At 41.5% G+C, this 21887-nt stretch overlaps 1 protein-coding gene across 1 annotated transcript in view; it reads right to left on the bottom strand.

The window, feature by feature from the left end:
- The window catches only part of cep89 (centrosomal protein 89), a 119544-nt gene that overhangs the window by 83461 nt on the left and 14196 nt on the right, over positions 1-21887 (bottom strand). The window contains exons 4-8 of the mRNA XM_078210777.1: positions 18604-18820; positions 10569-10671; positions 7813-7838; positions 5415-5466; positions 2796-2900 (exon numbers count right to left, since the gene is read on the bottom strand). Of these exons, the coding sequence (XP_078066903.1) occupies positions 2796-2900; positions 5415-5466; positions 7813-7838; positions 10569-10671; positions 18604-18820 (503 nt within the window). The remainder of the gene's footprint in view (positions 1-2795; positions 2901-5414; positions 5467-7812; positions 7839-10568; positions 10672-18603; positions 18821-21887) is intronic.

Raw genomic sequence — 21887 nt, 5'->3', positions numbered from 1 at the left:
TTGTAAAGTTATTTAATGTAATTCAATACATGACTAACAAAAATAGAAAATGCTGGAAAACCTCAGCAGGTCTGACAGCATCTGTGGAGAGAGAATACAGCCCACTTTTCGAGTCTGGATGACCCTTCATCAGACAAAGCCAAAGTAAATCAGAAAAGATTTTGACAAGGTACCTCATGGTAGACTGGTACGAAAAGTGAAGTCACACGGGATCAGAGGAGAGCTGGCAAGATGGATATAGAACTGGTTTGGCCACAGAAGACAGAGGGTAGGAGTAGAAGGGCGTTTTTCTGAATGGAAGGCTGTGACTAGTGGTGTTCCACAGGGATCAGTTCTGGGACCTTTGTTGTTCGTAGTATATATAAATGATTTGGAGGAAAATGTAGCTGGTCTAATCAGAAAGTTCACAGACGACACAAAAATTGGTGGAGTTGAGGATAGTGAAGAGGATTGTCAGAGGATACAGCAAGATATAGACCGGTTGGAGACTTGGACAGAGAAATGGCAGATGGAGTTTAATCCGTACAAATGTGATATTGCATTTTGGAAGGTCCAATGCATGTAGGAATTATATAGTAAATGGTAGAACCCTTAGGAGTATTGACAGGCAGAGATCTGGGCGTACATGTCCACCGATCACTGCAAGTGGCAACGCAGGTAGATAAGGTAGTCAAGAAGACATATGGCATGCTTGTCTTCATCAGTTGGGGCACTGAGTATAAAAATTGGCAGGTCATGCTGCAGCTGTAGTTTGGCCTCATTTAGAATATTGTGTACAATTCTGGTCGCCATATTACCAGAAGGATGTGGATGTTTTGGGGAGGGTACAGAAGAGGTTTACCAGGGTATTGCCTGGTTTGGAGGATATTAGCTACGAGGAGAGATTGGATAAACTCTGTTTGTTCTCACTGGAATGACAGAGGTTGAGGGGTGACCTGATAGAAGTTTACAAGATTATGAGTGGCATGAACAGAGTGGATAGTCGGATGCTCTTTCCTAGGGTAGAAAAGTCTAGTACTAGAGGACATAGGTTTAAGAGGCAAGTTTTTTACACGCGCTGCATGGGGAGGTGGCGGGAACAGGTACGATAGCGGCATTTAAGGAGCAACTAGACGAATACATGAATAGGATGGGAATGGAAGGATATGGACTCTGCAAGTGCAATCGGTTTTAGTTTAGGCAGCCATCATGATCAGCGCAGGCTTGGAGGGCCTGTTCCTGTGCTGTACTTTTCTTTGTTCTATTTATACCATGAGGGTTTGCGGGGAGCTGTAATAGGACAAAGAGAACGTACATGAGGATGACGAAGGCTGAGAGAGGTGCTAAAAGTGTCCATTAAGTGATCAGAATGCGTGAATGAACAGAGGTACAGATGGCTAAGGCAGTTACCGTGGCGAGGGGAGCGGGAATGGAGAAATAAAAGGGAGAAAGAAGGATGATAAATATAGATATTGCACACTCTATGGATCCTGACAATATTCCGGCAATGGAACTGAAGATTTGCCATGGCCCTGGCCAAGCTGTTCCAGTACAGCTACAACACTGGCAAAGTGGAAAATTGCCCAGGTATGGCCTCAACATGAGAAACAAGACAAACCAACCCAGCCAATTACCACCCCATCAGTCTATTCTCGATCAATAAAGTGCTGAAAGGAGTCAGTAGCAGTGCTACTCAAGCCCCACATAGTCAGCAGTACCCTGCCCACCGAAGGTCAGTTTGGGTTCCTCAGCGTCACTCAGCTCCTGACCTCATTACATCCTTGGTTGGAACATTGAAAAAAGAGCTGAACTCCAGAGCTGAGGTGAAAGTGACTGCTGTTGACATCAGAGCAGAGCAGAGGGTGGCTTGGTGGCGCAGTGGTTGCCTCACAGCTCCAGAGACCTGGGTTCCATTCCAACCTCGGGTGACTGTCTGTGTGGAATTTGCACATTCCCCCCTGTCTACATCGGTTTCCTCCGGGTGCTCCAGTTTCCTCCCACAGCCCAAAGATGTGTAGGTTAGGTAGGTTGGCCATGCTAAATTGCCCCTAGTGTCAAAGATGTGTAGGTTAAGGGGATTAGCCATGGTAAATGCACGAGGGTATGGGCATATGGGGGGGGGGAGGCTGCTTGGGTAAGGTGCTCTTTTGGAGAGTTGGTGCAGACTCGGTGGGCCAAATGGCCTCATTCTGCATTGTACGGGTTCTATGGTTCTAAATCCTAACAACTCGGTCCCAAAAATGTTGATATACGGGGTAGGCTCAGGACTTTAATTTGCATTCAGTTGAGAGCAATATGTTTCTTATCAATCATTTTTGAACAGAATTTAATCACAGAATTTATGTTTAGGCATTTTCCACAAGTCAAAATTCAGTAATTTATCTATAATTGTCAAAAATGTGGACATTATAGTAAGTACCATATTTGGCCGGAGTTCCTTTAAGTAAGGAGAAGGCTTAGTTAGAAAGAAATCAGTTTGGATTAACTCTTCCTATGAGTAAGTGACCAGGGACGGGAAAAAAAAACTTGAGAAACTTCAGAAGTTCTCAGTAGATGATGGAATGACCAATATCAGGAATTTGTACCAAGCACACTGAATGTGACAACATTTTCCATCATTCCACACAGGTCCAAGTTTTGATTTTTGGTCTGTGTTAATACAAGTTTGCGGCAACTGAAGCATCACAATCGACCTCACTGTTCATAGTCAAATAAAGAAAATGCTCATCCAACAATGGATCATAAAGCAACTGGTCCAAAACTGTACATTCGTTTATTCAAAGGCCTATTATTGATTATTTAAATTGCTCTCCTACCTGGTTGCGTCTCCTCTGAGATCATTTTTATTTTTGATTTTTTCTTTTTTTGAGTTACAGAAGATGGCGTTCTGGGGCTTTCAACACTCGTGCTGTTTTTCAAACCTTAAGACCAAGGTGTTAGTGTCAAAAGTAGCAATTTCATTTCTGTTCATACTGAAGATACCATTTTAGGATATATTTTCCTCAATCAGTGTAAATAAAAGCGCAACAAACAAGCAGCAATCAACCACGTCAGTTTCAATTAGTATGTAAACTTCTTCTGGAGTTCTCTACCTGAAGGCAGACCCACAGCCTCCACCAATGTAGGGCAAGGACGCAGATCCCAAATCCACCCTAGTTGGAATGGGGATCAATCAAACCCTATGTTGTTAGCACCAATCTGATCCACAATCAACTAACCAGCTAACAACTCACCTCACCCCTCAAGATGAAGGAGGCATTTTTAGTAAGGTTGCAAAAAAGGCAAAAATAAGAGAAGGGACGAGAGAGCAGAGAATCAAGAACTGCATTAATCACAGACAGAGATTTGAGGTGAAATTACCTTTGGGTATGTTTGACAATTGATCTCTTTGTAAAAGGTACTATAAAAATGTAAGAGATTTTTTCCACTTCGTGGCCGTTTGGTGCCGAATGCCATCTTCCCGCCCGTTTTGCCGGTGGGGTCAGTTTCACGTGCAGAAAGGGTGCGAAGCCGATTTGAATATCAATATCATGTAATTAATGTGTCCTGCACAGCCAATTCCATACTCCCGGATGCTCCCCAACCCCACTCACCAAAGGGAACCAGGCGCCGTGGCCACACCAAAAGGAATTGGAGGCCATTTAAGCCGTGTGTGATCGGGGGGGAGGGGGGGGGGGGGGGGGGGGGGGGGAGAAGAAGCGGGAGCGTGGCCAGATAGCGCCCATCGGCCATTGCCAGCATGGCAGTGCCCACCAGGCACCATAACTGTGCCGGGGCAGTGCCAAGGTTGTGGGGCTACGACAGGGGTGGAGGGTGATATGAAGGAGCGGGTGGGGAGGGGGCATGTGCCGCGGAGGGGGGGGCGTGACGAAGGACTCATCAGGAGTGTCCAAATGCCGGCGACCTGTGTTACCATTGAGGGGGGGGGGGGGGGTCGGGAGGTTACACTGACACCATGATGGGGCGGGGCGTGAGAAAATATCTGTGGGTGGGCCAATGTCAGTGGGGTGTGGGGCGGTCAGGAGTGGCAGAAGGTTTCGCAATGCACTGGGGTGCCTGCACAATGGCGCCCAAGAGCTCTGCAGCTGACTTCCCGGCTTGCATGTGCTCCGCCATGCACATCCCTTACCAGCATGAATCTCCCAATCGCCAAAAAAGTGTGGAAAGATTGAACAGAACTCGCCCAAATGAATAAAAACTCCGGTTTTCAGGGTTTTTTGACACATAGGTTATTCACTTTGGAGGAAATAATAGCAAATTGGATTATTATCTAAATGGAAAAAAATTACAACATGCCACTGTGCAAAGGGACCTGGGGGTCCTTGTGCATGAGACACAAAAACCCAGTCTGCAGGTGCAACAGGTGATCAAGAAGGCAAATGGGATGTTGGCCTATATCGCAAGGGGGATAGAATATAAAAGCAGAGATGTCTTGCTGCATCTGTACAGGGCATTGGTGAGGCCGCAGCTGGAATACTGTGTGCAGTATTGGTCCCCTTATTTGCGGAAGGATATATTGGCCTTGGAGGGAGCGCAGAGAAGGTTCACCAGGTTGATACAAGAGATGAGGGGTGTTGATTATGAAGAGAGACTGAGCAGATTGGGTTTGTACTCGTTGGAATTTAGAAGGCTGAGGGGGGATCTTATAGAGACCTATAAGATAATGAAGGGGCTGGATAGGGTAGAGGTGGAGAGATTCTTTCCACTTAGAAAGGAAGCTAGAACTAGAGGGCACAGCCTCAAAATAAAGGGGGGGGGGTCAGTTTAGGACAGAGTTGAGGAGGAACTTCTTCTCTCAGAGGGTGGTGAATCTCTGGAATTCTCTGCCCACTGAAGTGGTGGAGGCTACCTCGTTGAATATGTTTAAATCACGGATAGATGGATTTCTGATCGGTAAGGGAATTAGGGGTTATAGGGATCAGGCGGGTAAGTGGAACTGATCCACTTCAGATCAGCCATGATCTTATTGAATGGCGGGGCAGGCTCAAGGGGCTAGATGGCCTGTTCCTGCTCCTATTTCTTATGTTCTTAAATTAGCCTTTCAGCTATTCTCCAAATCCTGTCAGCCAATCTTAACTTTCCTTATTCTGTAAATGTCTCTTTGGACCTGCCATACCTCAGTCTGTCTGATTTGTAAGCAGCATCTTCTCTTTTCTGTGCAGAGCACAAAATCAATCCCAGTGCCTAAATACCTAATGTAGTCCTGTCCCCATCCTCTGGCTAGGATTTCAGTCTTTGCCCTTTCTGAATGCCTATAATGTCATACTGTAGTTTTCTGATTAATTTACACAGCATGTTCTTTTTATTTTCACAAAAATGCTCTATTACTAATCTATGTAAAGCATAATTTCTGGTATTGTACTTAAAAGCTTCATCTGATACAGCTGATCAAACCAGGATTAAAAGGAAAAAAAGACACTCACTGACCACATTACCTGGGACTGGACTGAACTCTGGAATTGTCTGTTCCTTTTCAATTACTTGTCCCTGAAAACAAAATTAATAATGCTTTTAAAACATCTTTTCACAAACCAATTTGCTTGTGGATTGATGGCCATTTTAATCTGTTCTGCTTCCTCTGCAATACACCCACATGACAATAGTATATATTTTTCATAACTTTCAAACCACAAGAGATTGTTATTGGACAATTACATATTCTATAATTGTTGCTGTCCAATAACTTATCAAATAAATATTCTTTGAAGAGCATATACAGACTACTGCAAAGTTGTCATATGAATGCTCAACCCATTCATATCAAATTCTTTATTATTTAAAATAAGGGTTATCTCATTTAATGTAATATGTTTGAAAAATAATAAAACTCTTGGCAAGTTCTGAGTCAATGTGGTTGAAAATTGAGCCAAGCTTTATTGTGATATAGGTGACGTGTTGCTGCTGTAGCATGTGGGGCTCTGTTGGACAGTGTGATTCACAACAGCCACATCTGCTGTAGTTTCCTGCAGTTTGAGGAACTTCATCCCAGAATTGATCAGCTCGAGTCCAAGCTTTGAACACTACAAAACATCTGGAGTGGCGGTGGTGGCGCCAATAACCTGGACACTTCTTCCCAGAAGGCAGTCATACCCCTTAGATTAGGTACTTCAGATTTAGTCTGTGGTTAGGAACAAGAGGTTATGACTATTTGTGAGGCAGGTGTGGGAATCCAGAAGGTAGCAATGACAGAACCTCAGCCCTTGCAACAGGTTTATGTTCTTGCAGCTTGTGTGGATAAAAGCAGAGACTGCAGGGAGGATAGCCAAACTAATCACAGCATGCCACCTTCTCAAGGGCAACTGAGGATGGGCAATAAATGCTGGCCAGCCAGGGACGCCTATGTCCCATGTACGAAAAAAAGAGTGAAAATCACTGAGCATAATCTTTCAGTCTTCCCTAGACTTTGGGGAGATGCCAGGGGACTGGAGAATTGCAAACATTACACCTTTGTTCAAAAAAGACTAAGGATAAGCCCAGCAATTACAGACCAGTCAGTTTAACTTCAGTGGTGGGGAGCTTCTGGAAGCAATTATTTGGTATAGAATTAGTAGTCACATGGAAAAATGTGGGTTGATTAGGAAGAACCAACGTGGATTTCTGAAGGGGAAATCATGAATTCATGTTTTATTAACCTGCTGGAGTTATTTGAAGAGGTAATAGAAAGGGTCAATTCCAGTAATCCTGTTGATGTAGTATACATGGGCAATCTATAAAGTGCCACACAATAGTGTAAAATTAGCTGAGCAGTAGGAAACAGAATAATGGTCAATTAATAGTTTTTGGGCTGCTGGGATCTTTGTTACGGAGTTCCCTACGGTCAGTATAGGGACCCTTGCTTTGACTGACGTATATTATTGATCTAGATCTTGGTGCACAGGGAACAATTTCAAAGTCTGCATATGACACAAAATCTGGAAGCATTGTAAACTGCGAGGGGGTGGGGGGAGAGATGGTTGAGGTGGAGGACAGGGGCAGGAGAGCATCTCGTACCTTGGACTTTATTAATAAAGGGCATAGAGTACAAGAACAAGGGGGTTATGCCAAACTTATACAAGTCACCAGTTAGACCTTAGCTTGAGTATTGTGTACAGTTCTAGGCATCACACTATAGGAAAGATGTGAACACATTGGAGAGAGTGTGCAGAAGAGGTTTACCCAAGAATTGTTCCAGGGATGAGAAAGCTCGGTTATGAGGATAGATTGGCGAGAAGACAGAGGAGATTTGATAGAGGTGTTCAAAATCTTGAGGGGTCTGGACAAGAGTAGATAGTGATAAACTGGTTGTGCCTGTAAAAGGATTGAGTACGAGTGGGCACAGCATAAAATAATTTGCAAAAGAAGCAAATGTGTGAGAGAAAAAACATTCACTGCTTGCAAGTGTGGTGCAGGCAGATTGAAATGAGGCGTTCAAGAGAACATTAGGTGATTATTTGAATAGAAACAATCTGCAAGGGAACAAGGAGAATGGCACTAAGTCATAATGCTCATTTGGAGAACTGGTGCAGATACAATGGGTCAAATGGCCTCCTTTAGTGCCAGAACACTAATGTGATTCTGCAGGTACAACATGTAATTAGGAAGGCAAAGGGAATGAGGGCCTTTATTGGAGGGGGGATGGATTACTGTACAGTGCATTGGTGAGACTACACCTGGCTTACTGTATACAGTTTGGGTCTCCTTACTTGAGGGATAAATTGTACTGAAAGCAGTTCAAAGAAGGTTCTGATTCCTGCAGCAAATTGTTGTCTAATGAAGAAAGGATGATTTTTTAAACTTATATTTCTTACCATTGTCCTCCTCTGATAAAATGGTTAATGTTTTTGTCTTTCTTACCTTTGGCATTTGAACTGGAGATTGTTCTGGAAGAGGAAAAAGGAAGATTTTCAAAATCATTGAACAAACTGCCTATGGTCAGTTGATAAATGTAAATTTTTTGTACAAGTTGGTGATGAAGTTGGGTGAAAGAGTTCATAAACTCATTCCACAGCCCCAACCACTAGCCAAAGATTGTAATAACACTAGTTTAGTGGGAAATGTGGACATAGCAATTTGCAATTATAAATGTTAACACAGTGTGGCCATGTATCGTGACAAGCAACCACCAGGCTTGTGGACAGCGAGTGCAGACCCAATGCCAAGTGTTTTAAAGTACATATATTTTTTTTAAAATCTGACTTAGCAAATAAATATGGGTCCAGAGAAGCATAAAATGAGAAAAAAATCGAAACAACGCCAATCAGTTTCTCAGATCTCAGTTAAAAAGACCTATACATTGGAAAATTTGCAAACAAAATGGTTATTGATTGTAAAGTCAGTAATTATTCTCTATGTGGCTGTATTCTAACAATATGCAATGACCACACAACAATAGTGATGTTAATAACATTTGAAACAAAATAATTAGCTAATGAAGCATACAAAGAGAAACATATCTGTGATCAATTAGATTAAAATTACTTTTGCGTCAATTTGCCAGTCAGAATATAAAGCTATCAACTTTTTTAAATTAATCTGCTGTAGAAAAATGTTGCATTTATCCTAAAATAGACCAAACCTAGCACAGGGAAAACTGCTCAGAATTAGTAAAAGTGAAAAATGTTTTCTTAGAGTTATTTTAAGCAATCTTGAATGCCACCTGTATAGACCAAAAATAATAAAATCTAATATTTTTACCCTCAAAAATTGAACAAATTAAAAACTAAATGTAAAAAGTTGAGTTCAAAGACTGCATTAGATTTAATGATGTACTTTTCACAAGACAGCTTTCTTTTTACAACATCACCACCACTTAAAGTCCAAGTACATTAACTTTGAGAGAAAATTCGTTTTGAAACTTTAGAATGGGGGTCATGATTAAAATTATGCTTTTGAATTCAGTGCTTCTAGTTTGTTCATAAGTACAATTATCTGACACATGGATGCTTTGCATATTAATACATAAAATCTAATTGTACAGTAGCTGAATATTCCCTAACTAACACAGATCTATTTCTGTTTGTAAAACTATCTTTATTTTCATAAATAATCAATAAGATGCAAACCTGAAGATCTGTAAATGAAATACATATATAATACTTGCAATTCAAAACTTCGTAAGACCCAAAAAGATGACAGGAGTTCCAGGAAGAAACTTCATTTTAACAAATTAAGATGAGAGATTAAGGGGGTAGATTTGGCATAAGGGCCAGATGAGAGCATTAGGGAAAATTAATGTTTAAAGTGAGATGGTTATCAGCAATAAAACAAATTCCACATATAAATTAAGTGAATCACTACAAGGCATTACCACAATGCACTGTAAAATGAAACTAAGAATGTTGTGACTGGCAGTAAACGTAAGTGTCTGTGAATCATTGCAAGAAAGAGTGTGAAAGTATATTGGAAAAAAATCACTAGTTAAAATAAACATTTAGATCAGCGAGATGTTGGGCAATTCTCCCTGTATGAATGACACTTCTTTATCCAAATCCAAAGAACTTTGATGCAGGTCACAACAACAATTTGTATTTATATAGCTTTTTACCAAAGAAACACAAAGTCGGGGAGAGAGAGGTTCGATGGGCTTACCAAATGATTGGTTGAAGTGAGGAGTTTTGAGAAGGTTTATAAGAGGAGGAAAGGGGGTAGAGTCCTGGGGCGGCTTGGTGAGAGAATTGCATGAGTAGGAAGATAAAGGTTCACCTACTGATGGGAGAAGTGAAAGAAATGGGAGAGCCGCTAAAGGAATGGAGTGCTTACAGGGGAAAGATGAAGGGCATGCGGAGTTTGCAAAGATGGGATTGGCCAAAGCCAGAGAGATTTTAAAGAAAAAGATTTAAATTCAAGTGGGGCAGAAAGTCAATGCAGATCTGTGAGAACAGGGATGAGAGAGAAGTGGGACATGGTGTAGGATAGGTTACATGTGGTAAATTGGGGCTTATTGGAGGAAGGGAGGCCAGCAAGGAGACTGCTGAAATAGTTAAATCTAGACGTGACAAAAACACTTCTTAAGCAAGAGCCATAACTGTAAACTATCTCACCCTGAGACAGTGGCTGATGAGGGAAATGATTAGTGCTAAGCAACTGACATCAGGGCATAAAGTATCCCAAATCTGTTTGGGTGCTTGGTGAATTTTAACAGGCTAAAAAGACCAAGTTTGCAAAACTTCTTATTGCTGGTCTAACTAAAAATTCCTGAAATGTTAAAAATTTTGTATGCGATAACCTGCTCAGCTACCTAATTCAATATTTTTGTGTATATAATATATATATTATATACATATAATATAATACACACACACAAAGAATCTCCCCAAGAATATACAATTTAGATTGAACAAATCACACCTACCATTGCCACCAGAGAGGGTCTTGCATAGCTTAAGTGTTATTGTTAAGGAGTAAATATGGATTAATTCATCTAACCTATTGTTTATGAAGCATTTAGGAATATTTCTGATAAACCAGTTTGACTAGCACAAACAAGTTAGGAAGCAACAGACCAGATCATTGTATCTGTATTATTACCTAAAGTAGCTTTATACCCTCAAGTCTAAAATCATGGTCCAATATGTTCCAAAGTCAGTAATAAAGTATTGAATGTTGTTTACCTCTAACTTGTCCATGTTTTGGTTCATGTATCAGAGTGACAGATGCTATATCATAGGAGGAAACATCAGTAATTTCACTGCTCACAGATACTGGGATTTCATCCTAAGTAAATAACACACAAAAAAAAGTTAAACAGCCAGGTTCAGCAAGGTATTAATTTCTCAAAAAAAATAAGAATCACATCAAAACCTCAAGAACTCCAGACTTTGCTCTAATAATATTGTTTCAAATGTAGTCCATCCCTCCCAATGTCAGCATTTTGGTAAAATAAAATTCCAGAGAAGCACTCCAAAACATGCAGGTTGGTTTTAAAACTGAACAGTTCGAGCGAATATATGGAAATTACATTTTTCATCTAAATACTTTCCTCTTACCAGAAGTGGCTAATTATAGTAATATTTCATTTTACTACTACTGACCTCTTACCAACAAGCTAGAACTGAACACACTACAGTAAAACCAATGGTGAGACTAACGGTGGTCACCATTATTGAGGTATAAAATTGACAAACTTTCAGCGACTGCATGTGCAATTAAATGCAAAAAATCAAGAAGTTGCTTGCCAAGATGCTCAGCTGCTCCAGATGTTGCAAAGAATGGCACTTTGCCAACAGACTTTCCATTAACTTACATGGAAAAGTGTGATGTTGATGAACTTGATATTCACATATTAAACTCTTCAGAGAAATGATGGCTTATCCACTCCAGTGTTAAAGTTAAAATTAACATTAACAGATGGATTTTGGGCAGAATTTTCCCAGCCCACCTGTGGCAGATTTGGTGGCGGAGGTGTGCAAAAAGCGCGCAAGCATAAAATCATATTGCAATGCTCCCAATGATAGATCAATCTTTCCGCTGGCAGGAGGCATTAATGCTATTTGCATCTCATGAATCTAATGTATATTTACCTACTGTTCCCATAATTCCTCAACCCCCTTTCCCATTAAATGTTGAATTTTGACATAGTTTCAGTTTCACTAACCATGGAATTGAGTTCCACAGCCATGGAACTTTCTGTATGAAGGCGATTCTCCGACCAGCTGTTTTAAATATCCTACATTTAATTTTGTATCTATTAGCTCTTCATCCTTAGACCCCTTAATTACTGGAAACAGTCTCTTTCCCAGTTCCTGTTCCCATTCTTTCATAATTTTAAACATTTCTCTATATTGCTCCACAATCTGCACTTTATCAAATCTTTCTTTGTATTTGTATTAGGTCATACCAGGCACACTCTAAATTAATCTGCATTGTACCTTTCTAAAGCCTCAATATCCTTCATGTGGTGTGCAGCCCAAAACTGCATCAACGATCTCTACCTGATGTCTGATTAAGGATTTATATTGGTTTATTATTACCTACTGGTTTTTATATTCCATATGCTTGGGATAAAATTCAACTAGTTTTATCTCCCATTCTTAGAAACCTGAGATGAACTTGCATCCCATGTCCCTGTGCATTTTCATAGTACCTAGCCTAATTCCATTCAGAGTACAATTATTGGTCTTATCTATTTTCATCAAAATTATCACTTCACAACAACCAACATTGAATTTTACATGCCACCTTTTAGCCCATTCTTCAATGTATCAAAATCCCTCGGCAGTTTTCTAAAATCTGAGGAGTTAATTAGCATTCCCGTTTGAGTATCACCCACAAATTCAGACACCATCCCATTCGACCTATATCCAAAATTACTGATAATGGTGAATATAAATGACTCCAAAACTGAATCCTGTCATTGTTAACCACTTTCAGCCACTCAAAAAACCCTTAGTTTTTACTCTCTTTTCTTCCTACTAACGACTGAAATGAGTTCTGTATCCCGTTTAAAAGTGAGCACTACATTGGGTGACTTTCTAAACCGTAGGTACTCACTCACACTCAGGACAGCCCTGAAACATATTTTCATGGGCCTCTGCAATTTCCACCCTCAATTTGTTTTCTGGAAGCTAGGATGTATCCCATCAAGCTCCGGCACTTTATCTTTCTCCAGCTTAACTAACCACATTGAAAATGTTTCACTCATCCATCACAATGTTGCTCATCTCATTCTCAAATACTTTAGGCTTCATCCCCTCACCAATGTCCTTCGCTTTAGTGATGAACAATGCCAGGCACTTATTAAACACCTCTGCTGTTTTTTTGATCATCTTGTACAAAATGACAAACCTCTTATCTCAGGCGACACATTTAAAAAACCTTTAACATCTTTGAATCTTTCCCTTGGTGACAAAGAGAGACGGTTTGGGGCGGCACGGTAGCATAGTGGTTAGCACTGCTGCTTCACAGCTCCAGGGACCTGGGTTCGATTCCCGGCTTGGGTCACTGTCTGTGCGGAGTTTGCACATTCTCCTCGTGTCCGCATGGGTTTCCTCCGGGTGCTCCGGTTTCCTCCCACAGTCGAAAGATGTACGGGTTAGGTTGATTGGCCAAGCTAAAATTGCCCTTAGTGTCCTGGGATGTGTAGGTTAGAGGGATTAGTGGGTAAATATGTAGGGATATGGGGATAGGGCCTAGGTGAGATTGTGGTCAGTGCAGACTCGATGGGCCGAATGGCCTCTTTTTGTGCTGTAGGGATTCTAAGATTCTAAGACTATCAGGCAGTGCTGTGAGTGAGAAGAGAGATGGCCAGACTAGGTCGGTGAAGGGGCAGAAGGACTGCTAGGCAGAGGTTGGAAGGAACTGGCTGCTGGTGTGTATGCATGAGAGAGGGTGAGTGAGTGGGTTCTCACACCATCACCCGAAACACCAACAGATACTCACATCCACATGCACAGTGGGCGTGGGTAAGAATGAGTGAGTGAGACTGGGAGTCAGCAGGACACACTTGCCCTCTCACCAGTAAATGGTTGTCATTTATTACTCATATTTTAAAATTATCAAATGACTGCCTGAACATTGCTTTAGGTTTTTCACTTCATACCTCAATTTTAATGTGCCAAATGTTACCTTTCTGACATTTGCTCATCGGCACCTTGAGTGAGAAAAACCGAAATGTTTAGAAAACGCCTGTGAATGTGGCATCCTCTCCTGCGACCGTGGCACCCACCCACCCCACACACACACACACACACACACACCCCCACCCCCACAAAGTGACTTTGATAGTAGTATCTTAGGAATTTTGATATCAAACAAAGAATGGTGCTGCGGAAATGTACTTAGACAATTGTCATATAAGCAGGTCACAGCAGATATTTTGACAATGGAGGTAGAGCACCACCCTATGGTTGCAGAAAGACCTTTTCCTGCATGTTCATTTACTGTGCAACAGGTTTATTTGGTAGCAAAAGCCACTAGCTTTCGGAACAGGCTGTTCCTTCGTCAGGTGGGTGGGAGTTCTGATCACAAACAGGGGCACAAAGACACAAACTCAATTTACATGAATAATGATTGGAATGTGAGTCTTTACAGCTAATCAAGTCTTAAAGGTTCAGACAATGTGAGTGGAGGGATCATTAAGCACAGGTTAAAGAGATGTTAAAGCACAGGTTAAACAGCGAACACAATGAGACAGCCAATGAACCGGAACAGCCGACAGAGAGATCCACAGTGCATCCGAAGAGGAAAGAGCCGAATTGGACTCCTCCGGAAGGCCGCTGCCCTCGACTTGACATGTATGCCCAAGCCATCAGGAGGTGCGTCAATGCCAGATTCATCAGCCACACTCACAAGACAGCCCCGAACATCACCCAAGCACAACCCAACGCCATCCGCGCTCTCAAGACCAACCGCAACATTGTCATCAAACCAGCAGACAAAGGAGGAGCCATCGTCACACTGAACATAACGGATTACTGCAAAGAAGTGTACCGACAACTGAACAACGAGGAACACTACAGACAGTTACCCGCAGATCCGACCAAAGAACACACTCGTCAACTCAACACTCTGATCAAGACTTTTGATCCGGACCTTCAGAACACCCTCCGTGCTCTCATCCCACGTACTCCCTGCATTGGAGATCTCTACTGCCTCCCGAAGATACACAAGGCAAACACACCCGGCCGTCCCATCGTATCGAGCAATGGGACCCTGTGTGAGAACCTCTCCGGCTATGTCGAGGGCATCCTGAAACCCATTGTACAAAGAACCCCCAACTTTTGTCGCGATACTACGGACTTCCTACAGAAACTCAGCACACATGGAGCAGTTGAACTAGGAGCACTCCTCGTCACAATGGATGTCTCAGCACTCTACACCAGCATCCCCCACGATGATGGCACTGCTGCAACTGCCTCAGTACTCAATGCCGACAACTGCCAGTTTCCAGATACAATTTTACAACTCATCCGCTTCATCCTGGACACAATGTCTTCACCTTCAACGACCAGTTCTTCATCCAGACACACGGAACAGCCATGGGGACCAAATTCGCACCTCAATATGCCAACATCTTCATGCACAGGTTCAAACAAGACTTAGTTACCACACAGGACCTTCAACCGATGCTATACACTACATACATCGATGACATTATCCTTCCCAATACCTCGCCCCCATCCTCCATATCTGAAGTAGACTATTTGGTCGAAATATGTTCTTCCTCAGTTTGCATTAAGGCTCTGCTTAAATTTATCCATACTATCTGTTTCAACCATTCCAAGTAGTGGTGAGATTCACCAGTAAATTTAATCAGACCTCTCATGCTTTTTAGCATCTTGTTACACAAGAGCATTGGTGAACATCTATGACAATGCGAGATAATCACCCATAACGAAATACAAAGGTAAATGTGCAACACTGGTCCCTCAGCCGTACCTTGGCCAAGACATAGCCCGCAATAGGAACCAACTGTTCCATGTATGTCCTCAGAATGATGTCCGCAGGCCTCAGAGGAAGATGATTCAACTTTCCCTTATATATTGACTCTGGGATCAACGATACTGCCATCCTCATTGTCCACCTCCATCTTTACTAGTTTCCCTTCGACATTGGGCATCACTCAAAACCAGTCTGCTTACCTCACACAGTCAAAATGCTTAGTTTAAACTGCGTCTTCTCAGTCTGTTCTGTTTCCTCCGCAGACCCTCATGAACTCCTTGTCTTCATCTACATTAGCCACTTGCTACTTCCTCCTGGGTTTGGGGCCCTGGTCGCTTTAGCTTCGCACTCTCCTGAGATACTGATGCTCTGTAGTTTCAGGCAATGTGGCCTGTCTTCCGACAGTTCCATCACTGAGCTCCGTGTGACCCACTCAGTCGCAATGGTGGCATTCCTCGGGCTGTGACTGGCTCTTCAGCATCTCTGCCACCTTGTGCACCCTCGCACGAGTGCTTAATTGTGCTGCCTCACTGGCAGCCCGGTCCATGGAGGCCGTGATCCCCCACAATTATTGCAGTGACCTTGTAACATGCTCCTCTAACTTGCTGATTAATATGCTGTACTGTAACTACTGTTGGGAAGCCTAAGTTAGTACAATGAAGGCTTGAGGGGAGGAGACTTGAACTGATATGGCTGGAAGTTACAGAAGTAAGGAACAGCAAAGCCATGAATGAATTTGAACAAAAGCTCAAGTCAGCAAACGAGTCAGGTGTGAGTGACACTTGGACCGGGATAAGAAACAGGCAGCAGTGTTTTAAATGAGCTGAAAATGGCATGGGGAACATTGCAATAGACAATCCATAAGAAGATCTCTTTAAGAGTTTCAGCAGGAAGTGACAGAAATAGGGCCTAAGTGGACAATGTTACAAAGACGGAAATCGGCACAGGCTTTGTAATGGGTAAGATGTGGGGTCAAAAGTCCAAATGAAGTTTATTGCTCTATTCAGTACCTACTGACCATGTTTGTTGTGGCTGGAGAGAGATGGAATCGGTAACAAGAGAATAAAGTTGGTGTTAAGAGATGAAGGCAATGGTCACTGGCGAAGCAATAGCACTTGAAGAAAGCTCCCCACAAAGATCTAGTGACCTCTGTTGTGCAGACCTCCCCTTTCCTGACAGCAGTTTAAACCTGACACAAAGTTAAGGCATCTCCAGGCATGCAGCAAGAGTGATGTCAGCAAGCAGCTGATCATATTGACATATCCTCAAAATCAGAAAACTAGGAAATTCTTAGAATCTTAGAAACCCTACAGCACAGAGAGAGGCCATTCGGCCCATCGAGTCTGCACCGACCACAATCCCACCCAGGCCCTACCCCCATACCCACCCAGTAATCCCTCTAACCTATGCATCCCAGGACACTAAGGGCAATTTTAGCATGGCCAATCAACCTAACCCGCACATCTTTGGACTGTGGGAGGAAACCGGAGCACCCGGAGGAAACCCACGCAGACACGAAGAGAATGTGCAAACTCCACACAGACAGTGACCCGAGCCAGGAATCGAACCCAGGTCCCTGGAGCTGTGAAGCAGCAGTGCTAACCACCGTGCGACCGTGCCGCCCAAATTAAAAATACCTTTAATTTAAAATTTTAGCAAGCACACCAAATGATAAATGACTGAATTTAGAGAGAAGTGGTGTACCAAATGATAATGATTTAATTTAGATAGAAGCCAAAATAAAGATGAACAAACTAAAAAAAATTAACTTTGGAATTAACCATAAATGGAGAAATTTGACATTCCACAAATATAAAAGTAGTTTTTCATGGACAAGGGTATTTAGCAGAAATGATGTCATTAAAACCCAAGTTGCATCTAATTCATCAAGGTAATTTTTCAAAGGGTTTTTACAACTGGACTAACAACATGCAAATGGAAATTTCCGTAGTTCAAGGATTTTCTATAGATTGTAGCTTCGGGGATCTCAACAGCACACCCTCTGGAGGAACATAGAATCACGGACAGTAACTTCTGGATTTCTGCTTTATTCTGCACACATCTGGACTTTCAAGGGTGCTGTCATTTTAAGTGAAGTAATGATGTTGGAGGAGGAAGATGTGGTCCAGCCAAATCAAGTGATGGATGACTAAACGGACTTTATGACTTTTTCATTTTGAACAAAATTTTCAACTAACTGGAAATTTTGCAATTTGAAACGAGGCAGAACAGGCTTCTTAAAAATGCAAGGCGACCTTCTACCATGAAGGTGAAAAACAAACAAAACACTCAGTGGGGTGTGAGCAGGGAGGCATTTCCGATCATTCAAAGATCCATTGCAACTCGTCATTGTCTAAGGAAGAGACATTAAAATGCAAAATGCTGGATATTGAAACAGCTGCCACAGATCGACCCACCCAAAACCCGCTGGAAATACGCAATGGATAAAGTATTTCAGGTCAGGCTGTAGTCAATGCAGAAAGAGATTGCAAGAAAGTTTTCAGCAGAAAAAAAAAAACAGGCTGAAAGCTCAGCTCTCTCCCCCTCTCACTTTTGGGAACAAGTATATTACCTGATTCAGAAGCCAACTTTACTAGAATCCTACCAGCAAACCTAGGTCTCCTAACAATTGCAACATCTTCTATATCAGACCACTTACAAAACCAGCTAATCCAATTGGCCACAGCATTTAAAAATCTATGCCTCCAGGACAATTGAAGGACATTTAACCATGTATTTTTAATCTTTTTATTGGATTCTAACTTCCCTCATTTCTGATATGTGTGCACGTAATGACACGTTTTTTCCTTGGGTTTAGCGGTTAATAAATTTGCTCTTTCTGTGATTCAAGAGAACATAATTTGATTGGCTCCTTAATGCTCACAGTTTAAAATAGTTAATTACGTCTGGATTTGGAAAAGACATATCCTCGTGAAAGAAACTTAAATATTTGTTGGACCAACCAAGGAGGAATAATAGAGGAGAACCAGTTCACCTCTTCTCACCTGGTCATGACACTGTGCACCAGATATGCTCTGGTCAGTGTCCCTTGGACTTAAAGAAATAAGGTAGGGCAGCAGCAGGATTTACTATGAAACTCTTCAGACTTACATTTCATCATGATATTTTAGGTTGTTCCACTTCTAAACTAAAAGCTGTATAACAGTATTCAATTTGTATATTGATTTAAAACCATCCTTGCCATGAAAAGAATACTGACTTTTCACAATATATTTTAAATACAATATATCAAACATAAACACTGACCTGTTTCTCCTTGTGAGGAATAGCATACATGGGCTCTTTATTTTGTACTTCCTCTTCTTTTTCTAGAACATAGTAATGTGGTTCAACTGCTTTATCTGACAACTGTTCCATATCTAGGTCGTCATCTTCTTCTTCTTCTTCTTCATGATATTCTTCCTCAGAATCGGAAGGCAGTGGTAATTGAGCCCTGCCCCTAACAGTACTTTCCCTTTCATTCCTTTTCAAAGAGAAAGTCAATCAATGACAGAAACCAGTAAAGATTTTTCATAACTGTTCAAAATCTACTTAACAGATGTAAAAGGAAATAACCTGTAGCAAAATAACATGCAAAAATGAATTCTATAACGACGTTTGATATTCACAAGCACGTGGCAGTTTTAAGATAAAAGCAAAATATCGCAAATGCTGGAAATCAAATAAAAACAGAAAATGCTGGGAAAACTCAGCAGGTCTGGCAGCATCTGTGAAGAGACATTAAGAAATAGTTTCCATATGAAAAGATTTAAAGCACTTAATTTCACAAACAGAAGAACTGGATTCAAGAATTGAAATTGAGTATAATGCGGGAAATTGTAAAATTGTCTACTTTGATAGCAAGAATAAAAAAGGGAATATTATAGAATCCTTACAGAAGGAAACCATTTGTCCCTTCGAGCCATTCCCACCCAGGCCCTATCCCCTTTATCCCATGTATTCACCCTGTTAGTCCCCCGATACGAAGGGTCAATTTAGCATGACCAATCAACCTAACCCGTACATCTTTGGAGTGTGGGAGGAAACCGGAGCATCCGGATGAAACCCACACAGACAGGGAGAATGCGCAAACTCCACACAGACATGACCCGAGGCCAGAATTGAGGCCTAGTGGATGAATCACAAAGGCTAGTATGCAGGTACAGTAATAATTAGGAAAGCTAAGAGAATATTATGGTAGATGGAGTACAATGTTGGTAAATGTGAGGTCATCAATTTTGGTAGGAATAACAGCAAAATGGACTATTATTTAAATAGTAAAAAATTGCAGCATGCTGCTGTGCAGTGGGACATGGGTGTCCTTGTGCAAGAATCACAAGGAGTTGGTTTGCAGCTGCAGCAGGTAATTAAGAAGACAAATGGAATTTTGTCCTTCATTGCTAGAGGGATGGAGTTTAAAAACAGCGAGGTTATGTTGCAGCCATACAAGATACTGGTGAGGCCACACCTGGAGTACTGTGTACAGTTTTGGTCTCCTTACTTGAGAAAGGATATACTGGCACTGGAAGGGGTGCAGAGGAGATTCATTAGGTTGATTCCGGAGTTGAGAGAGTTGGCTTATGAGGAAAGACTGAGTAGACTGGGGCTATACTTATTGGAATTCAGAAGAATGAGAAGAGATCTTATAGAAACATATAAGATTATGAAGGGAATGGATAAGAAAGAAGCAGGGAAGTTGTTTCCACTGGCAGGTGAAACTAGAACTAGGGGGCATGGCCTCAAAATTTTGGGACTGAGTTGAGGAGGAATTTCTTCACACAAAGGGTTATGAATCTGTGGAATTCCCTGCCCAGTGAAGCAGTTGAGGCTACTTCATTGAGTGTTTTTAAGGCAAGGATAGATAATTTTTTGAACAGTAAAGGAATTAAGGGTTGTGGTGAGCGAGCAGGTAAGTGGAGTTGAGTCTACGAAAAGATCAGCCAAGATCTTATTGAATGGCGGAGCAGGCTCAAGGAGCCAGATGGCCTACTCCTGCTCCTAGTTCTTATGTTATTATAATTTGTGAGATGAATTGAATACAAAAATAGAAAGGTTATGCTTCAGTTGTACAATGCACTAGTGAGACCACATTGTGTAGTATTGGTCACCTTATTTATGGAAGAATGTAAATGCGTTGGGAGCAGTTCAGAGGTGTAAGTTGTCTTATGAGGAAAAGTTGGACAGGCTAGGCTTGTATCTGCTGGCGTTAAGAGTAGTAGGAGATGACTTGATTGAAACTTAAGATTCTGAGGGGTCTTGACATGGTGGGTGTGGAGAGGATGCTTCCTCTTGTGGGAGAATCTAGAACTCGGGGTCACTTTAGAAATAAGGGATCATCCATTTTAAATGGGGATGAGATTTTTTTTTCTCTCAGAGGGTGGCAAATCTTGGAATTCACTTCCTGAAAAGGTGATAGAAGCAGAGTCTTCGAATATTTTTATAGCAGAGGTGGATAGATTTTTGGTAAGTTAGGGGTGATATATTATCTGGAGTAGGTGGGATGCAGATTTGAAGTTACCATCAGATCAGCCATGATCTTATTAAATGGTGGAACAGGCTCAAGGTGCTGAAAGGCCTACCCCTGCTCCTTGTTTGTATTTTAACCTAACCCACATGAATGTAAACTGATAGAATCGGACCAGGCACTAGTCTTCCACAAAGTGATTTTATTTTCTATTAAATTTAATGCAGGTAAACTTAAACAAAATGTAAAACCAGCCCAACTGTCAATTTCCTGCTAGGTGGATTAGATTAAAATTATGCACAAGTACATGTAGATAGATAACAAATATTAACACAGGACAAGGAAGTGATTCAAAGTCTTGGCTTATGATATATTCCAAATCATAAGAGTAGCAGGAGATGATAATAATTAACGCTTTCATTATAAGATCTTTTCATGGAATCCAAGGAGCTTGGTACATCCATTTCATTATATCTTGAATAAAGAGACATTTCAGCACTGAACCAAACTGAACAACAGACTTCTTCAAATTGAATAGTTCTTGATTTAACATCAATGACCAATAATGTATGCATTTCATTTGTATGGCGTGTATTGCTGGCCTGTACACTCTTGGTACCATCCTTAAAGTATTTCAATTATTTTGCCAACACTCCATAGGAAACATCTCTGCTCAAAAAATTACAAAAAAAGGAACATGGCCCAGTGAATCTCACAATTAAAGCGCAATCTTAAAGAAAAAAAGCCTCACCTACCCCTTAAAAAGCCTTTGAAGCAAAAGATGGCAAGAGCATTGCCAGGGCCAAGGACAATAATCACTAACCAGAGTTCCTGCATCCTTTGTTACTCAGTGAAAAGAAAGATCAGTTCCTGATCAGACTATCTGTTCTGGATCCTTCAAAAAGAACTTAAACTTATTTTCAAAGCAATGCTTGCATGCAGCACCAGGGGACCGTTGAGAGAAGTTATCTAGTAATTCCTGGAGGAAATCCAGCATGGCTTACCCCAGCACACTGCTCTTCCACCAGATGTTCTGACTTCCTCAATAGGTAAGCAGCCAAGATGCACTCAAGTATTGTGGTTGCTC

The sequence above is a fragment of the Mustelus asterias genome, chromosome 4 (assembly GCF_964213995.1).
Source record: "Mustelus asterias chromosome 4, sMusAst1.hap1.1, whole genome shotgun sequence".
NCBI lineage: Eukaryota > Metazoa > Chordata > Chondrichthyes > Carcharhiniformes > Triakidae > Mustelus > Mustelus asterias.
The sequence above is the reverse complement of the archived record's forward strand: the minus strand, read 5'-3'. Positions and strand labels throughout refer to the sequence as shown.